This window comes from Carassius gibelio, chromosome B1 (assembly GCF_023724105.1).
Source record: "Carassius gibelio isolate Cgi1373 ecotype wild population from Czech Republic chromosome B1, carGib1.2-hapl.c, whole genome shotgun sequence".
Lineage (NCBI taxonomy): Eukaryota > Metazoa > Chordata > Actinopteri > Cypriniformes > Cyprinidae > Carassius > Carassius gibelio.
In genome coordinates, this window is record NC_068396.1 from 28090565 (window position 1) to 28115979 (window position 25415).

General features: G+C 37.6%; 2 protein-coding genes across 6 annotated transcripts in view; one reads left to right on the top strand and one right to left on the bottom strand.

The window, feature by feature from the left end:
• The window catches only part of LOC127949739 (intersectin-1), a 45430-nt gene extending 28516 nt beyond the window's left edge, over nucleotides 1–16914 (bottom strand). For both annotated transcript variants that reach the window (XM_052547245.1, XM_052547246.1), the window contains exons 1-9: nucleotides 16720–16914; nucleotides 6750–6813; nucleotides 6018–6113; nucleotides 3356–3419; nucleotides 2700–2860; nucleotides 2046–2234; nucleotides 1873–1951; nucleotides 850–959; nucleotides 427–490 (exon numbers count right to left, since the gene is read on the bottom strand). In XM_052547245.1, coding sequence (XP_052403205.1) covers nucleotides 427–490; nucleotides 850–959; nucleotides 1873–1951; nucleotides 2046–2234; nucleotides 2700–2860; nucleotides 3356–3419; nucleotides 6018–6113; nucleotides 6750–6777 — 791 coding nt within the window. In that variant the 5' untranslated portion in view covers nucleotides 6778–6813; nucleotides 16720–16914. The remainder of the gene's footprint in view (nucleotides 1–426; nucleotides 491–849; nucleotides 960–1872; nucleotides 1952–2045; nucleotides 2235–2699; nucleotides 2861–3355; nucleotides 3420–6017; nucleotides 6114–6749; nucleotides 6814–16719) is intronic.
• LOC127949741 (quinone oxidoreductase-like protein 1) lies at nucleotides 16351–25360 on the top strand. Of its 4 annotated transcripts, none has more exons than XM_052547251.1 (14): nucleotides 16351–16374; nucleotides 20145–20223; nucleotides 20349–20426; nucleotides 20610–20682; nucleotides 20867–20911; nucleotides 20995–21063; nucleotides 21163–21296; nucleotides 22492–22603; nucleotides 23206–23226; nucleotides 23389–23487; nucleotides 24100–24212; nucleotides 24361–24466; nucleotides 24995–25040; nucleotides 25181–25360. In XM_052547251.1, exons 2-14 carry the CDS (start codon nucleotides 20161–20163, stop codon nucleotides 25278–25280), a joined length of 1059 nt encoding a protein of 352 aa, XP_052403211.1. In that variant the 5' UTR covers nucleotides 16351–16374; nucleotides 20145–20160; the 3' UTR covers nucleotides 25281–25360. The 4 variants fall into 4 exon arrangements, with proteins under 4 accessions (XP_052403211.1, XP_052403210.1, XP_052403209.1 ...); XM_052547250.1 differs by lacking the exon at nucleotides 16351–16374 and adding an exon at nucleotides 19284–19468; XM_052547249.1 differs by lacking the exon at nucleotides 16351–16374 and adding an exon at nucleotides 19777–19950.
• Nucleotides 25361–25415: the final 55 nt, after the last annotated feature.

Genomic DNA, 25415 nt, shown 5'->3' on the forward strand with positions numbered 1-25415 from the left:
AGTGTAATTTGGAAATGAACGTATTCATCCCCTTAAAAAAATAAAACTTTCAATATTCTCAATTCACAAACACTCTTAATGTAACAAGGGGGAGTATATCTTCCACAGTATATCAGATTTGTTCTATACATGTATTTAAAACCTTTTCAAAAAGTAATTAATATGTTGGTAACAGGGTTGACCAAAAACACACATTTAAATTAGTTAAATGAAAAAAATGAAAAAAATAAGATAGCCTGAGATGGCACGGCACATTTTCCTGAGAGGTAAGGATCTACTTAATCCAAAAAGGGGCTTAAAGATTTTCAAAACAGAAATTTGAAAATCAAACATTAAAAGTGGGAAATGGCACGTTTTCGTATAATGACCCTTAAACTGATACAAATCTCTGAACTCAATGTGAAAAATAATGTGTTGGATTCGCACCAGATGGTGGCCAGCTGGGCCTGCGGTAGACTGGACTGCATTAGAATAGTTCTGGCTTGTGGACCTGAAGCAGAAAAGAAAGAGAAAGAGAAAGAGAAGTGAAAGAAAGAGTTGACTTCGTCGAGTCAGCAACCTTTGCTTCCTCTAAGCTGTACTGAGTAACCACTGTCACTTATCACATGAGCTTTGAGCACCGCAAATGCATTCAATTAAAAACTAGATTATTACAAAGAAAATATGAATGGTGTGAAAATAGTATTAAATAAAAACTGAAAATACAAAACTAATAATAACCTTGTTAAAATCTACATGTATGCAGCAATTAAATTTGATATATAAATTAGCTGAACAACGAAACAAAATACAAAGTTTTTACTGCCTGATGATTATTAAGTGTCATGCTTTGTGTGACAGACACCATACCTGTGAGATAACCACTCATCATTTTATCATGGCTGTTGAAGAGCTGGCGGTATTTGAGCCGAGAAGACTGAGGCACGGCCCAGTCAGTGGGTGGAGGAGCAGCTGGAGCACTAAAGAGACATTGTGTGTGTTAAAGTGGCTACATCATGCTCATTTTATATACATATATATATATATATATATAAAAATACATAAAGGTCAAACATTTAGATGTCTAACATTTATTCTGTGTCTTTTTACAAAGCATTCTGAATAACATGAGCAAAAAGCAGCAGCCTACAGAAAACTTAGGCCTACAAGATGAACTTTTGCCTTCTTTAACAAAAATACCACCGCAAAAACAGCTAGAAAAATATACATTTCAAATATTAAAGTATTAAGGACAAGTAAACAGTCAGAAATAAAAAAAAGAATAAACAGATCAATTTGCAATAGCATAAATAAATTCAACTGCACCAAATTTCAGGTACAGAAACGGAATTCAAAGTTTCAAAACACTGCATAGTTTTTTTTTCATAAATAAAAATAAATTATTAAAGATATTCAGTGAAGATCAGTGAATGATTTTTTTGCGTTCTTTGATTAACTTTAATGACAGTCAGCGTGTCTATTAGGCTGCCGTCTCTTCAACACCAAACACACGCAGATCTAAAAATACTGTACACGTGCTTTTTCTTTCACATCTGTTTACATTCAAAGTTCTTTCCAATCCTGCACTTAAATCGTTTCAAATCACATCACAATGTGAACAAGTACATTAACATAATCTACAGTTACAAAAAACTACAAAAAACATTTGTTTCTCAATTGGTACATTGGTTCAACACCTCTTTTTAGCTGAAACACTGTTTTAGTTCCTTTTTGACGTAGGAAAAAAATAGAAAAGCATTTCAGGCAAGTGTTTTCTGCAGATTGCTTAAATGCACAAACAGCTATATTACACGCTACAGGAAAGATAAATTCATAATATGTGCTTTTAACATCAATAACATTTCTATGAATACAGTGTTAATGAGTGTGTACCTGGGTGCCTCAACTGACTGGCCCTTCTGCAGCTTGATACTGGAACGATTGAACGAAGGGGTTTTGTTGAGCGCAGCAGCTGAGAGACAGAGACAAACATCCATAAATGATCCTGCCAAAGTAAACAAACTGTATAAGCTGGTCTAGGCAGTGTGAGTGTTTGTTTACATTACCTGGATGCGAGAATCCACTCATGGGTTGTATCATAGGGGGGGCTCCGTTAGCAAGGGATGGTACAGCTGGGGTCACTGATGCTACCAGAGGTGGAGACACACCTACTCCTGGCACTCCTGGAGGCAGAGGGGGCAGGGGCATGGGCGGCACTGCTGGCAGGCCTGGAATTGCCCCCATACTGGGCATGCCTGATGAAGGAAATCAATTAAATCATTAATTTAATAACCAAATAATAATGAATGCAATTTTGTATGTAAATAAATAGTTGGAAGGCATGTTTGATGCATTGCTAATTTAATGTAACCGTAACTTAACATTCTATATGGTGCTCTAAATCTCTGAGGGAACTGACTGAACCACAATCGTAACAATCAAGTCCTGAACAAGACAAGAATGCTCTTCTGTAAATCTAGAATAAAGCATTTAATATACAATCTTTTCTAATATAGTCCTGGTCTAAAAACACTGCTGTCTAAATCAGTGGCTCTCAACATTTCTACTGTTCAGGAAATATTTTAGCTAATAAGAGGGGCTTTGAATAATTGTGCTGGACAACGCTGGGGCATTATGGACTTGGGCTGATGTGTTACATGTCATTCAAGGCATCAGAAAGAAAACAAAAACATGCCATTCAAGCCATCAGCCAGTCTTACCAAAAGGCGGCTGTGGGGGAATGGAGAGGGGTGGCTGCTTCATGGAGGGGGGCAGTGAAGGAGGGAGGGGGTGACCCTGCAGCTTCAATTTAATCAGCTTCATTGCGATGGAAAATTCATGCATGTCCATCTTCCCATCGTTGTTCATGTCGGCCAGGGCCCTGCAAAACATGAACAGAGTATCTTGTTCAGTGACAGACAAAATCTTAAATTTGATCTTATGTAAATGTTTAATGAATTATTTTAGTGTCCAGTGTCTTATCCTAACAGTGTTTGTGTGTGTGTGTGACCCTGGTGTGGTCCATCTACCAATAATGGCCAAGCCTTATGGACAGTACACTTCTGATTCATAAAGTGGTTTTCTATTGTACCTGTATTGTTATGGTGGTTATCAGTACAAGTTACAAGGTAAAATCCAGATTTCGACAGTAAATTGGTATATTAACATTATTTAAAGAAGTATATGGTTATAAGTTCATCTGGCAATACTGGAAACATTTCGTGCAATGAATTTCTGACAACAACAGCTGCAAGTGTTTAAGTTAGATGCAGTGGAATATTTTTTACAATGTACAGTAATTATTGTACAAAAGCACATAATTGTATTATGAAAGTAGTGTGCTTGAAATGAAATATGTGTTATAGGAATTGTGTACCATATCTGGGCGAGGATGGGGGCAGGTAAACCTGACTGCAGAAAGAAATTCCTTGCCTGGTCACCTAAAGAGAGAGAGAGAGAGAAAACAATTAATATGAGTATCAAATAAATATATAAACAAACACACTGTATGCTATAAACAAATAAAATAGAATGGTCTTGTCCCAACAACTTAAAATGAATGTGGTCTTCAAATAATTTGATTTCATTAAAATGATGTAATTGTTTTAGGATGTTAATAAAACATTGATAACATAATTAAGAGTTATGTAACCCCATTTACATCTTCTTGTCGATAAACATGCAGAGGGTTTATTGACCGCACTTGAGTGACATTGGCCTCTGGGGCGAGTGATCTGCCGGCTACAGCTTGAGCAAGAAAGGAAAGCTGAGTCAGTGTGCTCATATGTTATCTAACCTATCAAACCATTTCCTGCTCTTATGACAGCCTATAGGTCTACTGCTAAACACAAGCATGTAAAGCAGCCAGCTACTGTTTTCTATAATAGTTTATTATATGATAATCTCATACCAGTGTAAACTAAGAATGCCACAGCAGGCCAGATAACCTAAACCATCCCTTTTTCAACCTACCAACCAATGCACAAAGCAATGGGAGCTGTGAGTTGGTGTCTCTGCCATGTTAAAAGCAAAGTGATGTAGCACACGTAATGACCTTTTCATCTTCCTCTAAACACTTTTCCTCTCGATAACGGTTTTCTTCCTCTGCGTGCACACACAGAACGCCTTTATACCCTCAGAGCCAAAAACAGGCTCCCTCCCCATGCCTGCCTGACTGTGAGCCACTCACTGCTTCAGCCGCCCTTCAGTCAACACAAAGAGCCTCTTTCAGATCCACTGGTCAACAGGAAACCCACAAGTACCATCTCTTCAGTAGCTGTCCAAAGTCGAGCTGGGACAAGCTGGTTTCGGTCTTGTGATTTTGATTAGCTCTTTGGAGGTTAATTTCACATCTATGTATGATTGCAGAATGAGACCATAATATGTGTTTTGTGTACTTTCTAGAACATTTCTTTCAATGTAATGTATGAAAAGTTCCAGAATCTTCTTCAGACTGGCAAAATGTCTCCAAAGAGAGTCCAGGGAGAAAGACGGGCTTACTATAACAGGATCAAACATGTCAAAGCTTCAACTAGAGATTAGAAACAAATAGCATCAGCAAATGATGACAGTGAATCAACCTTTTCTAGACAAGTCACATGCCACACCCTGATCGGTTTCCTTCTCTGTAGTTTTCTCAGTGATTCTGTTAACATCACACACGGTCAACTCACAACTGAAACATTCACTAAATGTTTCCAGCGATTCAGAATTTGAACTCTAAAACATCTGAATTGCGCAAACCTTTACACAAGCTTTAGATGTTTGCTCTTCTGCCTGATGAAAACGTGGGACGCTTTTACTGTGTGCCAGAGTTCATCTGTTTCGGGGGAAGAGGTGCTGAAAATTACATTAACACTTCTTATAGTACGTTAAGAAGGATGTGAATCTGATCGGAGATAATCCAAGCAGTCATCCACCCATTTACAGGCAGAAAACAGGAAGTGGTATGGTTTAAAGGGTTAGTTCACCCAAATAGCAAAATTATGTCATTAATACCTTACCCTCATGTCGTTCCAAACCCGTAAGACCTCAGTTTATCTTTGGAACACAGTTTAAGATATTTTAGATTTAGTCCGAGAGCTCTCGGTCTGTATCGTTCGTTATCTGGCTCGGCTCGGTGTTCATCTTCAGTTCTCTCTTCACAGCAGTTCAGTCAGTGTACTGTTTGAGTGCATGCATTACTCTGGGATATTGGTTTGTTTAACTCAGAGGGAGTGTCAGCCACATTAAAAAAGTTAGCAGCTTAAGTCATTTGTGGATTAATGCATATTGGGGATGCGAACAATTTCAAAGTTTCAAAAAGATCAGGTTACATTGAATGATTCGTTCGCGAACCTGATATCACAAACTGCTTTGTTTTGAACAGTCTTACAACAGACACGGAAGAGAGGACAATGATGAATAAAGACGTAGTTTTTGCTATTTTTGGACCAAAATGTATTTTTGATGCTTCAAAATATTCTAACTGACCCTCTGATGTCACATGGACTACTTTGATGATGTTTTTCTTACCTTTCTGGACATGGACAGTATACCGTACACACAGCTTCAATGGAGGGACTGAGAGCTCTCGGACTAAATCTAAAATATCTTAAACTGTGTTCCAAAGATAAACTGAGGTCTTACGGGTTTGGAACAACATGAGGGTGAGTTATTAAGAACATAATTTTGCTATTTGGGTGAACTAACCCTTTAAATAAACGGTCAAGAAGAATATCCATGGCATTTATTTTTTGCATGGGGAATGCATTTAAAAAAATAGAATGGTGGGAAAGAGGCGGTTGCTTTTGGTTTTCAGTTTCAGTTCATTTGCTCCGTCTCTCTGTGTATCCAACAGAGAAATAATAGGCATAACATGTCTGCCTACCAGAGATGTATGACTGACAGCACTGCGGGAGGTCATTTTCAGTTGCACAGAATTCAAGGGATTTGTTCTTGCATTTCAGACAACATCAAACTCCAAAGGGTTTTAGCAAATGTCAGCACTAATGAGCGTTCTGCACTTTTCTCACAGCAAGAAAACCAGAGGTGATTACCTGTTATGAAGCCAGCAGGTGTGGGGGCCAAACTGTGGAACTGCTGGTCATGTTTGGCTCTCTCGTCCACAGATATTACCCATGTATCTGACCCTCCTACAGAGAGAGAGAGAGAGAGAGAGAGAGAGAAGATATCAGACAGCAGAATAACGCTTAAATGTGTCTAACCTGCTAACATTTTTATCAAAGGACAGAACACATCTACTGGTAAATCAACTCTTACAGACGTTTGACTGCATAAAAACATCACTGAGAAATGACTGAATTCAATATTAAATTCAAAGCAATCACAGACTAAATGTTAACTTGTATGAGGAACATATATTTACTCATGTGAACAACATCGTAATTATATTACACTTATACTGCACTAGGTTATTCCTCTTATTATGGATAATTATCAATTATTTTCTATCTGTTGTTAAAGTTTTAATTGTTAAACTTATATTGCAAAATGCCAAGCAACTTTTAAATCCGACTGTATATAAATATACAGATTAAATGGAAAACAGAAAATAAGCTTGCAAATGGCTGAATAAAAAAAAAAGTGACAGCAGTTGTGTGAGGGCATTTATCTTCTATCCATTGATCCTTTTAGACATTCACTGACTCACTTGAATTCATTCTCTCTGCCTCTCTCGCTCTCAAACACACAGTACTCCATACACATCCACTCAGCCTCCATCACACAAACACACACACGTCAGTCAGTCAGTGAAAGAATCAACTCACCTCCGAAGGGCGTGGGAAACTGAGCCATGGTTCAGTCCGTCAGCTGCCGTCCAGCCACAAACTCCTGCAAACCAACACAAAGAAACCATGAGCTTTCATTCTTACACTCGTACACTCACTCAACCCCTGACAAAACAACATAACTGACTTGTTCATCATCCTGAAACACAAGTTCACTCTTGTCAGGGACAAAGAGGAAGAGACATTTGAGTGAATCACTTCTGACCTTCAGAAAACTTCCTGTGAGAGGAAGGACAAAACAGAGTCCCTGCAAATAAGACTCCCACTTTCTCACTTAAACACACACACAAAACTGATTTGAGTAAGAGATAGGGATTTTGACTAATTTTTCACCTGCTGAGAACTCATCTTGATGTTTTTCTTACTTAGCTTTAGCTTTAGCCTTTATATTTTATTTAGCAAAGCTTTAGAGTTGGCCTTCATTGGAAATTGCGATCACCTTTTTCTTCTCTATTGTGACGTTTATCTGAGAAACGGTTTCTTGATTGAGAAAAAAAATTTATGGCAGGAATTGTTTGGAGAATTGTAATTTGCTAATTGCTGTGATCTCATGTGATTGACAGGTTATTGGAGGAGAGGGATTATTGCTCAGACCTTCGAGAAGGGAAGTCACTGCAAAAGTGAGAGGAATTAATGTTTTTGTTAAAAGATTATGAGGCCACATTAATTTAAAAACATAATGAGCGTGACGGCACAGATAAATAATTTACAATTTTTTTATGGTATTTTGTTTTGCTGTTTTGTAAATGCATGCTTTAGATGTTATTGTGAACAATTTATCCAAACGCTTAAACCTGATTCTCCAGAATGAACTGCATGGTAAACGTTTTCAGAAAACTGTGTAACCCACGCAGCCCACCAACTAGTAAATGTCTACGTCCCTAAACTGAGGTTGTTGTGGTCCTTTACAGTAAGCCTGAAAGTAACCTCAGTAACACACTTGGACACTGAAGGCCTCAGTCTGGGACTAGTTATCTCCCAGCTGTGTAAACGCCCTGCGAGAATTCTCTCTCTCTCTCACACACACACACACACACACACACACACACACACACAAACTCCAGCAGAGACACCCGGGGCACCTTGGCCAAAGCATTTTAATCACTGCCAGAATTTTCCCTCTCTCGCTCTCTGTATTTCCCCCACTCTTCCTCCACCCCTTTCTTCCTTTCCGTTCCTGGATAATGGAATTCATTGCTCTGTCTCTGCATGGTCCAATCACAACACAAACTGAAAGATTTTTTACAAATAAAACTCAAATAAACTTGCTAATCCAGTCACTGGGAAAATATGTTGTAGTTATACTGTATGTAGTACAAAAAATGTTTTCAGTGTTTTCTTTATAAATGATTTATCTGTGCTATCATTATTATTTAAAACGTGTCTTTGTATTCTTTACATAAAAAGAACATCCCTTTTTCTTCTGTGACTCTGATGACGTGTGTACCATGAGATCACAGCAAAATTGGTAAATGACAATGATTTAAAAATCCAACCAACGAACAACAAAACCATTCCATCCTAAATTGTTTCCACTAAGATATGTCACTATAGGGAAGGAAAAGACAATTACATATTTCATTTAGCAAGGCTAGAAATTAAAATATGATATTAAAGGTGTGAGAGGATACTGGTAGTACAGCAATTGAATTATGGAAAAATAGCAGATTACAACATATTGGAAATAAAAGATGATGAAAACAGATATGATTTTAATGTCTGTTCTTCAGAAGGGCTGGCAGAGAGCAGTGCAGAAACTGAAGGTGTGAGGAAATCATGATGTTTCACACTCACGTTGCATCACTCTGACCACCCGATCACAATGCCCCGCCTGCAGACTCACAAAAATGCTTCGTTTTGCACTTCATACATCTGACATCAGAATGTGAAGCAGTTTCATGATCAACAGAACTTTTAGAGTTGGCACTAAAATACACTAATATACAAAATATTTTTACTTTAAATTATAAAAAAGTAAAAATATGAATGGTATTATAAATGTTATACTAAAACTAAAATAATGGGGAAAACACTCATGATAACATGTAGAAAGAAATAACGCATCTTAAGTACACAGAGCGATTAATTGCCACTTGTAACGATTACGTAATAGTGGAATCCATAATTGTAATTGCAATTCGAAATTCGATTAATTGTGCAACCTTAATCTTAAGCATCATAAGCTATGTCATTTGTGAAGCAATTTCTATACCGTGCAAACTTTCCTTGTTTTACTGTGAACATACTATTTGCAGAAATCCATTATGTCTGAATAGCACTGGCTCCAGGGTGTGTTTGTACTGTCTGAGGTCTAATCTGAAGCAGTGGGGTATCTCTCAAGATGGAGGACTAAGCCCTTCACAGAGAGCTTGACTCAATACTGAAAACATCCAGTTCCCCGATTACTCACACGCTCTCTCTCACTGGTAGAGCACAGTGTCAAACACTGCAACGCTAGTGACACTGTCACACAGAAGAACCGGCCCTCGTCACAGCCCTGCGAATGACCATATGTGTGTGTGTGTGTGTGTGTGTGTGTGTCTTGAACATCTGACCTACTTTTTCCTGTCACCCTTCTTCTGATTCTAATCAAGCTTTTCCTAGGGACAATACTCTCGAACACAGCCATTCTGAATGAAAGACCAGGAAAGGGAAATGTTCTGCAGAACACACTAGAAACACAAATAAACAAACAAACGCTTTCAGAAGATCTGCACGTCTTAGACTAGGGTTGTGCCGATAGACGATAGAATCGTGTATAGACGATAGTCAGAGATATCGACATAAGCTGATTTCTCTGTCGATAGTCAAGACGATATTAGGCTCATTCTCTTATTAATGTATTAGTTTATAATAGGTAATAATAACTATAATTCGGCTATCAAACTGCCCAGCTATTTCACTTCAGCACCGCATCTCAAAAACACACACACGCGCGTGCACGTATGCAAAAGAGGATTAGAGCCTGTAACTTAGTCATTGAAGAAGTTGTAATGCTTTGACTCAGATAACTTGTTAAATCCATGAAATGAAAGAGATAGAAAAACGAGGAGTTGGTGTCCCACACATTTAATGGCTGGTACATGGCAACGCGCTCTTCTCATTCATGAGAGATGAACTCTTTCTTGGCGTTTCAAATAAAGTAAGGACAAAATAATAACAAGGCGGCAGAGCGAACTTATCCATAGTGGTTCTCATGTAGTCCTTTTCTTAAAGACTGATCACGCAACTTATAACACACACTGTGTAGTGCTGCCTTGTTATTATTTTCATGCACACCTCACTATAATGTGATGCATGCAAAATACATAGCTTTGGCCGTTACAAAGTCTCCATCCATAAACAGACGTACATTGTCTGCAGATAGAAGGTATTTAATTGCACTTTAACAAGTAATCTGAATGGCCTGTATATGTGCAATATTTTAAACGAGCCCTCACTAACTGAGTTTAATGTCACAGTTATGTTAGAATGCATCTCAGTTTTGTTTCTGTGGCAGTGCGTCGGTCTCATCATGAGGCGCGCGGTCCGGAGTGATGTATGACTGATGCATCCGTTCAATTCAACTTTTCTACAAATATATCAACTTACCGGTTTTGAATACTTTATATTTAACGTGTTCGTTTATGTCCAATATGAGTGTTAAACTGTTGGACTTTAAATGAAATTTTCTATTGATTTTCCCTGTTGAATGATTTTGCAGAACATTTAGACTGATGACTTCTGTGCGCAGATGCGGCAGATTTGTCACCGGATGCGCAATATGACAATATATGAACTAGCTGTTTTAAATTCATTATTTTTATATTTAATGTTAGTTTATCAGTAGGTTTTAAAGTCTATTTTTTTTATTATTGGTGATTCTATAGGCTCTCTCACGCACCTGTGCGGTTTAAAACACCAAATAGTTATGCTATGACAGGAACAAAGAGTCTCTCTCTTTCTCCACCCATGCACGATCGTATCGTGTATCGTTGATCTCACGCGCTGACGATATGACGATCTGAAAAATGACCATATCGCCCAACACTATCTTAGACGACCTGAGCTTTACTCTTATTCATGAGCACCCTGCCTCACTGATCCAGGTCCCACTGAAGCAAGACAAACAGAGGTGATGTCATACAGGAAACAGGAATGCTGACACTAGGTGAGACTTTTTTTTCATACTCTTTGATTAATTACACTTCTGCAGTATTAGTACACAAATCTTTCAGTATTAGTGTAAGAGAGTGAATTCCAAAGGGAGTATAAAAAAAAAAAACCTTTGAGCATAAAACAAAACCCCTGTATTTTCTGAATCAGTGATCCACCAATTTTTTTAATATATTTTTTTCAGCTAAATTTTTTTTTCAGAAGGCCACTATCACTTCTCCAATGACACGTTTTGTCTGAGTCAGCATTTCTTTCAGACATATGAAAGCACTGCGAACACACCTAATGTGATGCTAGAGCAGAAATGTCAAATTTGAGGCAGGTCATTGCTGAGGAACTTCCACAAACTGATTTAACTTATTCTGGAATCACAACTGGTTTAACTTATCTCCTGAAAAGACTCAATACCAGGACATCTATGACTTTTTTGAAGGCTCCGGTTCCTCAATGTAAGTTTTTATTGCCTGACAGACCAAATGTGTTTGAACACCAAGACAACTTTCAGTGGAAATGTAGCAGTTTATATCTATATCTAGACCAGGGGTGTGAGCCACAACTTATTTAATTGTTAAAATGGAAATTTTGGTACTGACTCTTTTAACTTGTCTGTTTTCTTCTATGTCAAAATGATAGCCTATCTCACCTTGCTTTACACCGAGAAAACAAATGCCTGCAAGCTCTTAGGTGAAATGATTTTGTCTTCTGCTCCAGATATACACTAAATGTACCATTAACATGGCAGTAATTTGTAACGTATTCTCTATACACTTCAGTGCTAGTGTAAATTGTCATAAAAATATAAGGCAAAACATAAACGTGGAAAAAATGTAAATGACTTGGATTTCCAATTTTGACAAGATGCAGCAGAATTTACTCACACATCCCTAATCTAGGAAATAGTTGGAAATATTATTAATTAATAAAACAAACATGTTTTTGAATGATATCAATACTTATGATAAATATCTGGAGTGTGTTGATACATTTTCCTCAAGATTACTCTACTCGCTGAACCCCATGAAGACACTATGAAAAAAAAAAACATGTACAAACACAGACACACTCAAACACATCCAGCTGTGGATTTATTAGTCAGGTGACATGAGAGCCAAGGGCCAAACTAGAGAGTGTGCGTATTAACAGTGTTAACATCACACTTAAACTCCTGTCTGCATTCCTTTCAAAAAAGCTTGGGGTTCTACGTGAACAACTCAGCCAAACACACCCACACAAGTTTGCATTCCTCACAAAGGCACAACAGTCTTTCCTGGACCACGTTTGGCTGCGACTGCAGAACATAAGCAGAGAGTAAACAGTGTATTTGAACTTCTACCCACAGGTCACTTTCAATGCACAAGCAGTCATTTGAGCCTGAACGGTGGCAGAATTAATACAATTTTAACCCCCTAAACATCAATACCTGATACGGTACCAGAAATAACAGCAATTTAAGAAGAGCAGCATACTGCAAAGAGTCGTACACTGCAAAGAGTCGTACAGCGTTCCAATGATATTCAGAGATGCTTACGGTTCCACTGACCCCCCCCAACTGTTCCATTCACCACTCAACAAAACAGACATTCTGCAGGCCACCCAAATGTAATGCAGTCCAGACACATGCAGAGCAATGAATCTAGCTTAAAATGAAATGTAACCCTGAGCTTTCATCATCACTGATCTTTTAAAACATGCTGAAGCTGTTTCACATTGCTAGGGTAGTAAAGATTCAGTATCCCAACCTGCTTGCCTAAACAGACACAAAAACTCAGTCCAAAATCAGATTTCGACTCATTTGTTCGGTTCCATCTTGAAGCGTTTAAGAAAGGTCATAAACACGGAAGCAGAAGAGCTTTCTCTGCAGCTGAGGTAGCTGTAACAGTGAGAGCAGACAGTACATCTTCAATGGATTTTACCGGTTTTGTCGGAGCAGAATCTCAGCCTGGAACAGAATGAATCACCCATTAGACTAAATATAATATAATATAAAAGCTTCCAGAAGAGAGTATGTATCGTTATACTTCTGTCCAATATTAGAAGGTTATAGTCACTGGTCTGTGCAAAAATGCCACACATAGCCAGATTAAAGATTCATGGCTAATCAATACAGTGTAGATAAAATGCAAAATAATACTTAACTTTAATAACTAATCAGCAAAAATATTGATAGAAAACGGTGTTTACAACAATAACAAATTATGAACTAAAATTAGGGCTGGACAGTATATCGACGATATGATCATGTGCATTTCGTCAGTAAAACCGGTTCCATGATAAGCGGTAAATCCCCATCACTTGCTTTCAAATGGAGCGGCAGTTATACAGAAACATAATTCACTGACAAGCTACGCTTTATCAAGGTCATTATCGAAGGCGTTGGCTAGCCTCTAATAGGGTCTCAATATTGTTAAATGAACACATGTAGGCCTATATGTAACTGAAGCAGTGCAAAACAAGTACAGAAAGTGCATTGTCAACTTTTTTGTGCATGCAATTCACAATTTAAACTATGCAACTGGGATAAGTATTTTATTAAAAAAAATAAAATACAAGTTCTTTAGCTAAGAACACAAGTCTGTCAACTGTGGTTTTAAGAGAAGCTCTGTGGCATGAAACTATGTTCCTACTGACACTAAAAACCCTCTTAGATGGGGAGCTAGTTGCTGAAGCACGTAGCTATTTCTTACATATAAAAATATATATAAATGAATACCAAAGACTTTTGCACTCTCTCTCTCTCTATTATGAAAACTGGTAAATATAACAGTGAAATTCCCTAATAGTAATTCCAAATGGCCATAGTCTATGTTTCTCTATTCAAACATCAGCGGTCGAGTAAGTGCATTTATTCAGTGATCACAATCGCAAACAATAATGACAGAACACTGACCGGCTGAACGACGCTTTCATTAAATCACTAAACTCCAGCTTATTAGTGTTTTAAGATCATCCCATCCGCTATGAAGAGTAAGCACGTGCGCATGGTTGCCAGATTCCTTAAAATAAGCAAACACCGGGCAGAAAATGTATCCTTGTAACAGCGAAGCTCTGATTCGGGGATTTAAGCTCTTGTTATCTGGCAACCGCTCTCATTCGGCATGTTCTTTTGAGAAAGTATGCTTGAATTTGTAATGTTCAATATTCCCGATATTTTTACATTTTACATCGTCATCAGAATTATTAAGATATTATCACTAATATTCGATATATCGGCCAGCCCTAGCCTCTAAGTAAAAGCGAACGCCTACGTGCCTGTATTGAACATGATTACGCATCACTCCAGTAAAGTTCCTGTAAGCCAATTTGACATTACAGAGTTTACACAAAACTTTTCAGTTTCCTTCTAATTCAAAGTAATTCCACATCTTGCTCGTCTTTCGTGCGGTCATTTTTGAGTCCACTATAACTGACCGAGGTAAAAATGTAGTTTCCGCCCAGAAACGCTTTAAAATTAATCTATTATAATTTACTGGACCCGCACATCCCCAATTATTTCACCTTAATTGTGCATTTCAAAAATCATCGTCCCTGCTCTCCATGCATGTAGGCCTATACACAAGTTATAAACTCAAAGTTTAAATCCAGCAGCAAAGCAAATACACTTAAATACCCCCATTGACAATTTGTTTAGCAAAAAGCAGACAGGAATGACTGAAATTATTCAGGCCTACTGAAGCAGACCACTGGGCTGAGAGACTGAGGGTCCCTCGCTCTTCCTGTTAACCTAATTATCTAGACAAAAAGCTGCTTCTGAGCCAACGATCGTACAAAGAGAAACAAATTTCAAAGTGAGCAGCAAAAGGGCAGCGCGCATATCAGCGATGAACAAAAAAAAAGAGCAGACCCACACACACACATAGCTGGCCTATCATCCATCCTGCTGAGACCGCACGGTGCACAGTGGATTGCAGATCTCTTTTATCTCACACCCCAGACTAAATCTTTGCTGTACTCCTATGGGGGATGGGGAATAGAAAATGGTGAATCTATGGATGAAAGAGAGAAAATGGCCAGATAAACTTGAGGTTGCCAAAAAACTGTCTCTAATGACTCATGAACTGAACAGCCTAACAATAAGCTCCTCTTGAGCCTGCACTTAAAACAGAGGCTTTCAAATGCTCCATTATCCTCATCTAAACCAGGCTGAGAGCGTCACAACATTTACATGAATATCACTTTCAGATTAAAGGCCATTTTCTGATTAAATTTTCATCTGAAAAATACATTTACATGCTCAACAGCCATTGGAAAAATCCTAAATAAATGTAATTAAGAACAAACTGAAGGAGCAAGCAAACTGCACTTTTCCATTTATACACATGCCAATGTGGAAGACCGGAAACAAGCTTTCGTTGTGTTTCAAAGGTCAAGTCTAGTGAAAGAATTCATATCACATGAATAAGTGTGACTAAAAGAAGATCGATATGTCAAAGTGTGATCATCCGTTCATACTCTGTAGGGTTGGAAATAATGAAGGCGCTCTTTACATTTTATGCTGAATTCCAGGCATTTTAAAACGGCAATCTCATCAACCCCTTTATTCTCACTCATCTGCAAGTTAGGTAAAATAACAGTAAATACTTGTAAACTACTAGTAAAATAAAATATCACTCACTATCTGATATTACTCAGATTTACTGTGGTTTAACTACAGGCAAATATAAATTGACTGGATTCATTGATGGTGGGTTTTCTGAAGGTTGCCATAAAATGACTTCTAGGTTTCTAGAAACCGGAGTATCTGTTTAATTAATTAACGTGTTTATACTTTTAAAATCACAATATGACCAACTTATGATTAATGTTTCAATAATATTGTACATTTAACCAGTAAATTACAGAAACACATCTTCAATAATCAGGTTAATGATGATATTTAGATCAATTTGCGCTCAGTCAGATGCCTACATCTTGGAATATGTTTGTAGATCCTAGCAACTTAAGATTTTGTATCATTTATTGTGAAATCACATTTTAAGAGTATTTCTCAGGACAGCTGCCAAAGTAGGTTGTAACGTTACACTTTAGTCTTGTGATCAAGGAGTGCCTTTATAAACCAGGACCGAACCTGGTTTACAACCAGACTGACCCGGACCAAATGGCTCCAGCTGCATTGGTCATAAGATCTTGTAAACCCCCGACCCCCAAATCAGACAGTGTTTATATGATAGTGGCTTTAAGACAAAGCACCCTGAACCTTTTAATCACCTTCCTTCAGACATAATCACGGGATAATAACCACTGCTTCTGCAGGCCAGCATGAACACACGTGTACTGACTGGGCTGGAAAAGTAACAGTAAAAAACTAAAATATGTAGAGATGAGACCTTCAGCCATGTGCGGAGATATTGCATTAGTATGCAATAACATCACACAGTTGGCTAACTCACTGTTACTACACCCTACACACATTACCTCAGCCCTCTCGAGGTCCAGAGAGTCCTCTAGATCGGTGAGTTTTACCTCAGAAATCCAGTTTTTACCCTGCTGTCAGTTAATAATAATACAGCAGCAACCGTTAGCCGTGTGCTAACTAACGTTACTCCAGTAAATCAGAGCTGAGCTTTAGCTGCAATCTCTGCGTGGAAGGAGAGCTTACAGAGGCCTCATTTCATGAATAAACGACTAGAGGAGGGTATTATTACAGTTACCGAGCCGAAAGGACCGTTGAAGTGACCGTTGCGTTGCGCTAAACGTTACTGGTAACGTAAATTCGCAAGCAGCGCGCGCCCTGAAATGCAGCGGCCGCAGTCACTGTCAAAAGGACAATCGGCCCGAGACACACAACCCCTCTTACCTCATCATTCAGTTTCCATTATATCTCCTGAACTGTGTGAGGGAAGACGCTAGAGGAGCATGGAATGACAGGAGGAGGACGCTTCTGTCCTTTTTTTTTAACGTGCGAGATCAATTCCAGGCTTAATTCGTTGCTCCTTCTGGCTCCTCGTTTCTTTCCTTGCAGCTTCGCTTGTAGTGAAGTCAAAAGGGGGAAAATGTAACGTGCCCACGTCACTCAGGCATCCGTGTCTGCGCGTTCACTGCAGACAGGGGGCGCAATGCGGCCCAAACAAAGACTATATGAAAACAGGGCCCAAACCAGTAGAAAGTCCGTAGTGTTCTAATATTCAATGTGCTGACTACTATTTAGACTGTTTGTAGATTTAGATGCGTCTACATTAATGGAATGGAAATAATAATACAAAATCACCATAGATATAAAGTAGAAAGCATATTTTCAGTAGTTTTATTTGTAATATTCATATGGTTGTTAAAGTAAGTTACTCTTAAGTGTCTCTTAATCAGCACACTCTGCTCTTAAAATCAGTTAATTCTCGGCTAATTACGAAGCAGTCCGTGCTTCACGTGAGAGTTGACTGGAGAATGGCCTTGACATATTCAAACAGATTAATTTTAAAATCCCCCTATTATGAGTGATGAAAGGTTCATATTTTGGTTTTGGGTGTCCCCAACTACAGGTTGATGTGGTATCCTGAATAATTGTCATAATTATAATTATTTTCAGTTTATTCTTGTGTATATTTCATGTGGCAATATCCATTTTCCTTGATTTATATTTTATTTATATAATTTCTATCATATTATAAATGCTGTGTTAATCAAAATACATGTTGCAACTATTTCGGGATTTTTCATAAGAGTTATCGTTCCGATTTAATATGCATATTATCAGCTGGAGATGGATGTGTGTGATTGGTTGAATGAAAAGGTGCGCGCCACTGCGTGCGGGAGTTCTCGCGATATGCTTCATTCATGATAAAGCATCGGTGAAGAAACATCGCTTGAACGCTCATTCATTTAATATCATCCTTTACAGGTATAAAATGTACACAAGACACACCATCACTGCTTTAATCGTTTTGTAAGAAAGGCTGTTCTCTATACTGTTTGTTTTTCGAGATGCATATGATTGATATGTTCATAAACTTGGTCTAATGTTAACCATCAAATCCGAGCACATGGTTAGCATAAATGTGCCGTGATTAGATCGCACGCTGGTTATTAGGACACGGATGTAAAATACATGTACTGTTATATGCATTTCATGTTATACTTTATTCATTATATATGTTGTTATTCCTTATTCCTTCTGTTATGAGTTTATTTCATGCTTTTTCACTGATATGTATGCATGACGCCCAGAGAAGACTATGTAGTCGAGTGGACCTATTTACATACCTGGCCTTGTGTCATAAATTGTGATTTGTGGTTACAGTAACAGCATCTAAGTCAATACTGTGTTGATACTATGCATTTGTGAATATACTGTTGATAAGTGTGAGACTATGCACATGTGCAATTCACATCATTTGTATTCATTCATGATAAAGCATCGGTGAAGAAACATCGCTTGAACGCTCATTCATTTAATATCATCCTTTACAGGAGTATTACATTGACATGCATGCAAGGTCAAATAAACACCTTATAATATGCATTTATTTTTTACCTTTATTTTTGCTCAACGACTTAATTCGCTCAAAGATTCATTTTCCCAAACCCCTCCTTTGCATTACGGTAATCTGAGGTGATTGGTTCAATTGGTATTGGTCTCATTTCCATTGCATGTAATGCGTTATAAAGCAACGTTTGTGAGCGCAGTGATGCTTTTTGTTCAGCATTACCGGGCTAACCACTATTTTAGCCACTCCAAAAGAAAGTGGGCGGACAAGATGCTAATATTTCATGTTGACCATAGACAGTAAAAGAAATGGACACAGCGACCCCATTGGAACTCAATTGAGACAAATGAAGCCCAGTTTTAGCGTTTTTTAGCACTTCCGTTTCTGACGCGCAGACTCAAACGAAGCTTGACGACGTCAGCAACCTGTCTGCCAGATGTAAATCTTCTAAGTGGCTGTGCGTGCAAAACAGCCATCGTTAATCTTGCAGAGACGGCGAGCTTGAGCGGGGAGTTCTTTGTCGTGAGTGAGCAGGAGTAAGTATTCTGATTAATTATTTTGTATAGTATTTTAAAATGTAACGCCAGTGCGCCATATTAAGTTAATTGCCTGCGAGCTTCTCCTCCTGTCTGTACGGTAATGCGACAGAGAGCCGAGTGGTTATGACGCAATTGTTAGCCTATTTTTTACAAAAACTGTTTATACGGGGCCATAATGTAGCATAGAAGGTAATGGAGCCCTTTATACATTGTCGTGTATCTTTAGAAATAAATAATGGACAAACAGAGTCTTCAAACGCCTCAGATGTAAAGTTATTCGCTGTCAAAGTGACGCCAAAATGAATGGGAGTCAATGGGAATGCTAACGCAAGTGAAGTTCTGCTAAAAGATGGCAGCCCCCACCCGACTTCAACTTCCGGTCGACTTCCTTGCCCCTTGATGTTGACGTCAACATGAAACGGCTTGGGATCACTGATCTGGGATTCGTTTAAAAACGACTCGTTTAAATGATTCAGAGTCGACTCTTTCTTTTGAGAGACAATAACTTTATATAGTGTGCAGTCAGATTTAAAACTTTGCAGAATGTTTTCATTCACGTGGAGCTGTGTTACACACTACAGGAAAGGTAATAATAATAATAAAAATCCATGATAGGAGCACTTTATTATAATGATTCGTTTACGATTCAGAAAACTGAGCCCATCGACTTCTCAGGACGTTACTGCTGCTGTTTTTTACATTTCATTATTTGTTGATTTAAAATTAACTGATATTATTTCGTTTACTTCGGACTCTATATATTCACTGTGGACGTATATTTAGTGGAAATAAATAAGTGGTTATCTAACCTAATCCCTCACATCGGATTGTGCTGTGAGATGATCTCGCTTCCCTTCTATGCGTTTCTATTTCTACTCCACCTACGTCACACAGGAGGAGGAGTCACGTGCAGGAAATGAACGAAACACTACCGCAGTCGTCTCTGTGTTGTGAGATTCTAAAATACTCCTGCATGCAAAAATATTAAATATCATAACATAAGAAGATATTAAAACACCGATCTTGATGCTTTAAACAGAGAATCGCGATAGGGATATTGCTCAGTTGGTATGCAATCGTATTCTGCATGATTTGGATCTTATATTATTTATCTTGCACAGTTCAAGTGCAAATTTCACACACAAAATGTGGTGAATTTCTTTAGAGAGTGTTCTGTTATTGCATATTATTATAATAGTATTAATACAGTATTCAGTTCAGCTTGTTGCTGTTGCCTATGTTAATCTTTCATCTGATTACAGAACAGCTAGAATTGCTATGAAGGGACTTTACTGCAAACCAGGAGACCAGGGTGTTGTAAAGTTTGTCTCACAGGAGACGGTGAGAGTACATGATCATGCTTTTGCATTTTCTGTTGCATGCATTTACATATCCACAGTTTCCTGGAGAAATTTGTAGTAAGCCATTCGTACTAATTGCATGATGTCTGTTGTTTTCTTTCACAGAATGTACCCACTAACATTGGCAACCATCAGGTCAAAGTTCAAGTGAAAAGCTGTGCACTAAGTCCAGTTGATTTTAAGGTAATTTAACAGTCAACAAGATCTTGAACAACATCTGGGGATTTGTTGTGAATGACCTGAAGAAAAGCAACTGGATATATATTAGCAAATCTCAAAGCATGTGTCTCATGGAAATTTTTTAGGCAAAGAACACCCTCATTTCACTTTTATTCTGAATATTTGCATTCATGATCTGTTTTTCAGCTGTATGAGGACCTCAAGCTTGAGAAAGAACTTGTCCCAGTCGGAAGGGAGATTGCTGGGGTTGTTCTTCAAGGTTTACATAATTTCTTGTATATTTGACACCATTACCATTTACCATCTAATCAAATAAATAATAAGTGTAAATAATAATAACTAAATAAGTTTCCTTGAGCTCTGGAAAGCCTCTATAAATAAAACTTATTATTATTATTAATCAAATAAATTTGACTGAGAAATCTGATGTGATCATTTTCCAGTTGGACCCAAAGTGACCTTTTTCCAGCCAGATGATGAGGTTGTTGGTAAGAACTTTATGAGACGGTCATTTTTATCAGAGTCTTCTTTATATGTGTATAATCAAATAAACATTTGCATGTCTTCTCAGGGATTCTTCCTCTGGAGGCTGAGCAGTCTGGCCTTTGTTCTGTTGTGGTTACGGATGAATATAATTTAGGTATTGCACACATTATAATATTATAGACATTAGTCCTACCTAGTTCCTTAAAGATGCACTACCTTTTGTATTTCCCATATGCTTCTGTTTTAATAACAGTTCAGAAGCCTGAGAAAGTGAGCTGGTTTGAAGCTGCAGCAGTAATTAAAGACGGTCTCAGGGCTTACACTGCTCTCCACACACTGGCTCGGATGGCTGTGGGTCAGACTGTACTGGTGCTGGATGGGGCAGGTGTAGGTATCTGTGCAGAGGTCAAAAGGGCAACACCTTCTTGATTCTTGCCTCCTATTTGTATATACACTACTGTTCAGAATTTTTTTTTTTTTTGGAAACAAGTTTATGCTCCCCAAGGCTGCATTATTTTTTTTATTTAAAATAATTATTACATTAATATTGTGGCTTTTATATTTTTTAAATATTATTACAGTTTAAAATAACTTTGGGATTTTAATATGCATTTAAAATGTCGTTTATTCCTGTGATGGCAAAGAATTTTCACTCCAGCCTTCAGTGTCACATGATCCTTCAGAAATCATTCTAATGTGCTGATTTGCTGCTCAAGAAACATTTCTGATGATGATACGTTTTGAAAACAGTTGTGCAGCTTAATATTTTTGTGGAAACTGTGATGCTATTTTCAGAATGGAAAGACAGTAACATAATATTTGCTGTCACTTTTATAGGTCACTGTCACACGTTTTTGAAGATAGACTTGAATGTGCATGATACAAACCTAAATTTTTATAATTCTTGACTGAAAACATTTTGTAACATGATATTGATGTACCATTTACATGGTAATGCAATGTCTGATTTTAAAATGGTTTTTAAATGATGAATTTTGAGATTTAAAGTTTTCAGTTGATATATCATTTCTGATGATTTCTAAAATGTGATAGAGAAAAAGGCAACAAAGAAGTTTTTTTTTTTTTTTTAAACAAAGGTCAAAACTCCTGTTATAATTTAGATTTTTGAGGGTGAACTCTTGTCATAAATTAATCTATTAATTTTCCTACATTTTTAACAAAACAAAACAAAAAAAAATTGGTAAAATATATATTTGGGAGTCTTAGACCTTTCCAACGATATATAGTTTGTCAAGATTAGATTAGATTTGCTTGTAATATAGTAAGGCGTCCCGTATTCGGGACGGGGTGACAGTTAATGGGTTAATGCATCCTAGCTGTATAAAAGTATTTAATTCTTTTAAAAATAAAAACTGAGTGACTCCAAATGTTTGAAGAGTAGAATATATTTGTTGAATCTGGTCAGTTTTGTCATTCTGATATTTTGAAAATGCATTTTGTTGTTATGATTTAGGTATTTTCTAACATCGGAATCAACATGGTTTTTCTACGAGCATTATTTGGTTCCCCTTCTTTTAATCTCAAATTATTATCATTAGCTTCTTGTTTTGTGTGCATGCAGCCCTTTGGAGTTCTGGCCATTCAGCTCGCCCACTATCACGGTGTGAAAGTCCTGGCTACAGCTTTGTCTCCAGAGGACCAGAAGTTTTTGGAAGAGCTCCGTCCGAGTGTGGGTGAGTGCTGAAGTGAAGCATTGTGGAGAGGAATGACACTGAAGACATTTTCCTCATGAAGTTCAATCTTGGATTGACTATGCCCTTCACTGGCAGTGTAGATTTATCAAACACTTTGCATGAGTTGTTCTGAAAATCCTTGATGAACTCCAAACAAACTGAAATGCTAAATGAAGCAACTCCCTTTTAATCTTCAGTTGTTATCTCTTGTAAAGTATTCCTCTCATATTTACGGTACGCAATGTGGACTTCTTTCCTGAGCTTATGAAAAGCTTCACACTGGTATCATTTTATGTACAAGTGGAACGTCTAAAATCCAAAGTAGAAATCGAAGTTTTGATTGTTGCCGAGGGCATTTTCTCATATTTCAAAGTTGTGTTGTAATGCTGGCAGTTCAAAGTTTTCAAAGTGCTCTGGAAATCAAAACCGATTTCATTTGTCTTTCTTTAAACTCACTCATATTGATTGCCAAACTTTTTCTGATAGTGCCTTTCTCATCTTTCCACTTCTCCCTTGAGCATCTTCTTGTGCTATTTCTTGCTTTGCTATTTGACTTTCTTTTTCATCTTGTTTCTTCCTTGTGCCTCTTGCACTTGCTAAAGGTGTGCAGGAATCACTTTTGGGTAAGTTCTTTATGGCAGCAGTCTCTTCTAGAAGTATTCATTCAGGCTAACATATTCACATAAGCTTCTTTGAGAATAGTCATTCTGTATATTCACTCTCAGTTCGATAGGCTTAATCAATGTTGTTAGGATTTATTGTGAGCATTGTGTCTCTTCCTTCAGCTCGAGTGATCGGAGTGTGGGACTCAAAGGAGGATTTGGTCGACTCGTGTCTTGAAGAAACTGGAGGTCTTGGAGTGGACATCATCATTGATTCAGGAGGTTTACCATCACTTTACATGACATTTGTAACCATTTCAACAAAGACGTCTCCATATGTGCTTTTAATGATTTATATTAATACTGATCTTCTGTCCATTAAGCAATATTAATTTATTGTGTTGCAAAATGTTGTTGGTAATATTTTTAATGCTCTTGAACGAAGTCTCTTATGTTCACGGATGCTGCATTTATTTAATCAAACTACGGTAAAAACAGTAATATTGTGAAATTTTTTACATTTTGTTTTATTTTAATGTTTTAAAATGCCATTAATTCTTGTGATGGCAAAGCTGACATTTCAGCAGCCTTTATTCCATTCTTTACTGTCACATGATGCTTTAGAAACTATTGAAATATGCTGAAGAAACTGCTTATTTATTAAATAAATATAGTTGCTTTGATATTTTTTGTGGAAACGTCATACAAATATGATACAATGAGAAGCACTCATTTGAAATTGAGTTTTTTGTAACAATTGACATAAAAGCACAGACCTTGCCTTTACTTGCTGAAGAAATGTATTTTTATTTTTAAAAATTGTATTGACCCCAAATGTTCAAATGGCGTACATGTTCATTTTCAATCAGCGGTCTCTGATTTTTTTTCAAACAGTGAGACTCTATGATGAGGAGCCAGAAACACAGAGGCAGTGCCCACATAAACATGACCTCTTGACCCTTCTTTCAGTTGGAGGTCATTGGGTCACCACAGAACAACACTTACAGGTTGGAAATATTCAAACAATCTCTTCTGTACACCTAAACATTCAGCATTTTCTTTTTTGTCCTCATTATATCAATCAAATATTGGCTAGCGGAATCGATCTTTACACATACATTTAATGAAATCATTTTTATTTTCTTTTTTTCCAAGCTGGACCCTCCTGACAGCCACATTCTCTTCCTGAAAGCAGCATCTCTCTCGTTCCTTAATGACGAGGTGTGGACAACGTCCCGTGCCAAGCAGGGCAGATATCTTCGTATCTTTTACTTTAAACTACATTAGTCTTGAAGGAAACACTGCCTTCTGATTGGTCCGGTTGTATTACAAACAATTCAAGCTTCATCTTTGTTCATCAGCTCAGACTGGTTTAATTTGTATTAATGTATTAAGCAGGTGATGTTTTTATCTAAAGTGTCTTATACAGAAGACACATTTTGTTTCGTATGTTACTTGCCATGAAGGCAAGTCTCAACACAGACGCATCAAAATGCCTCTGGCCTTATTCTTTACACAAAACACTGCTTTACTCCAGTGGAATGCAGAAAAGAGATCGGACTAGATGGTATCAGAGGCATTTTTTTGTGAAAGCGCTATATGTTGCAATGAGGTCACTGGGTTCCTGAGTGTGCATATGGCTAGTCCATGACAGTTTGATGTATTTGAGACCTCAGGGTTTTCTCCCAGTGTCCTCAGGCTACTGGAACGACCTTGTCAACAACATAGGACACATGGTTTCCTGTTTGTAACTGGGTTATTTGCCTTTAGTCTGCTCTCTCTCTCTCAGATATCCTGAAAGATGTGATGGATAAACTCTGCACAGGGACTTTCAGGTGAGACTAAACAGACTTTGTGTAGGAGAGTCTGTACAAAAAGAGTAAGAATTACCCAAAAAACTGAACGTATGTGGGCCGTGTTTGTAATACAGATAAAGTGTGAAAGGCTGTTGAATTTGACTGTCGTTTCTGCACAGGCCGCAATTGGAGGACCCTGTGCCTTTATATGAAGCTACGGTTTCCATGGAAATGGTACAGAGAAAGCAAACGAGGAAAAGAATAGCTGTCAAGCTTTGAAGAGGACTCAAAATGTGTTTTCTGTAATTCTGCAAATTGGGTTGTTATAAAGCTCATGTTTTTGTCAGTTGAACTTTTAATGGATTGTTTGTTTTTAAAACCATGAAAATTCTTTAAATGGAAACCAGGTCATTC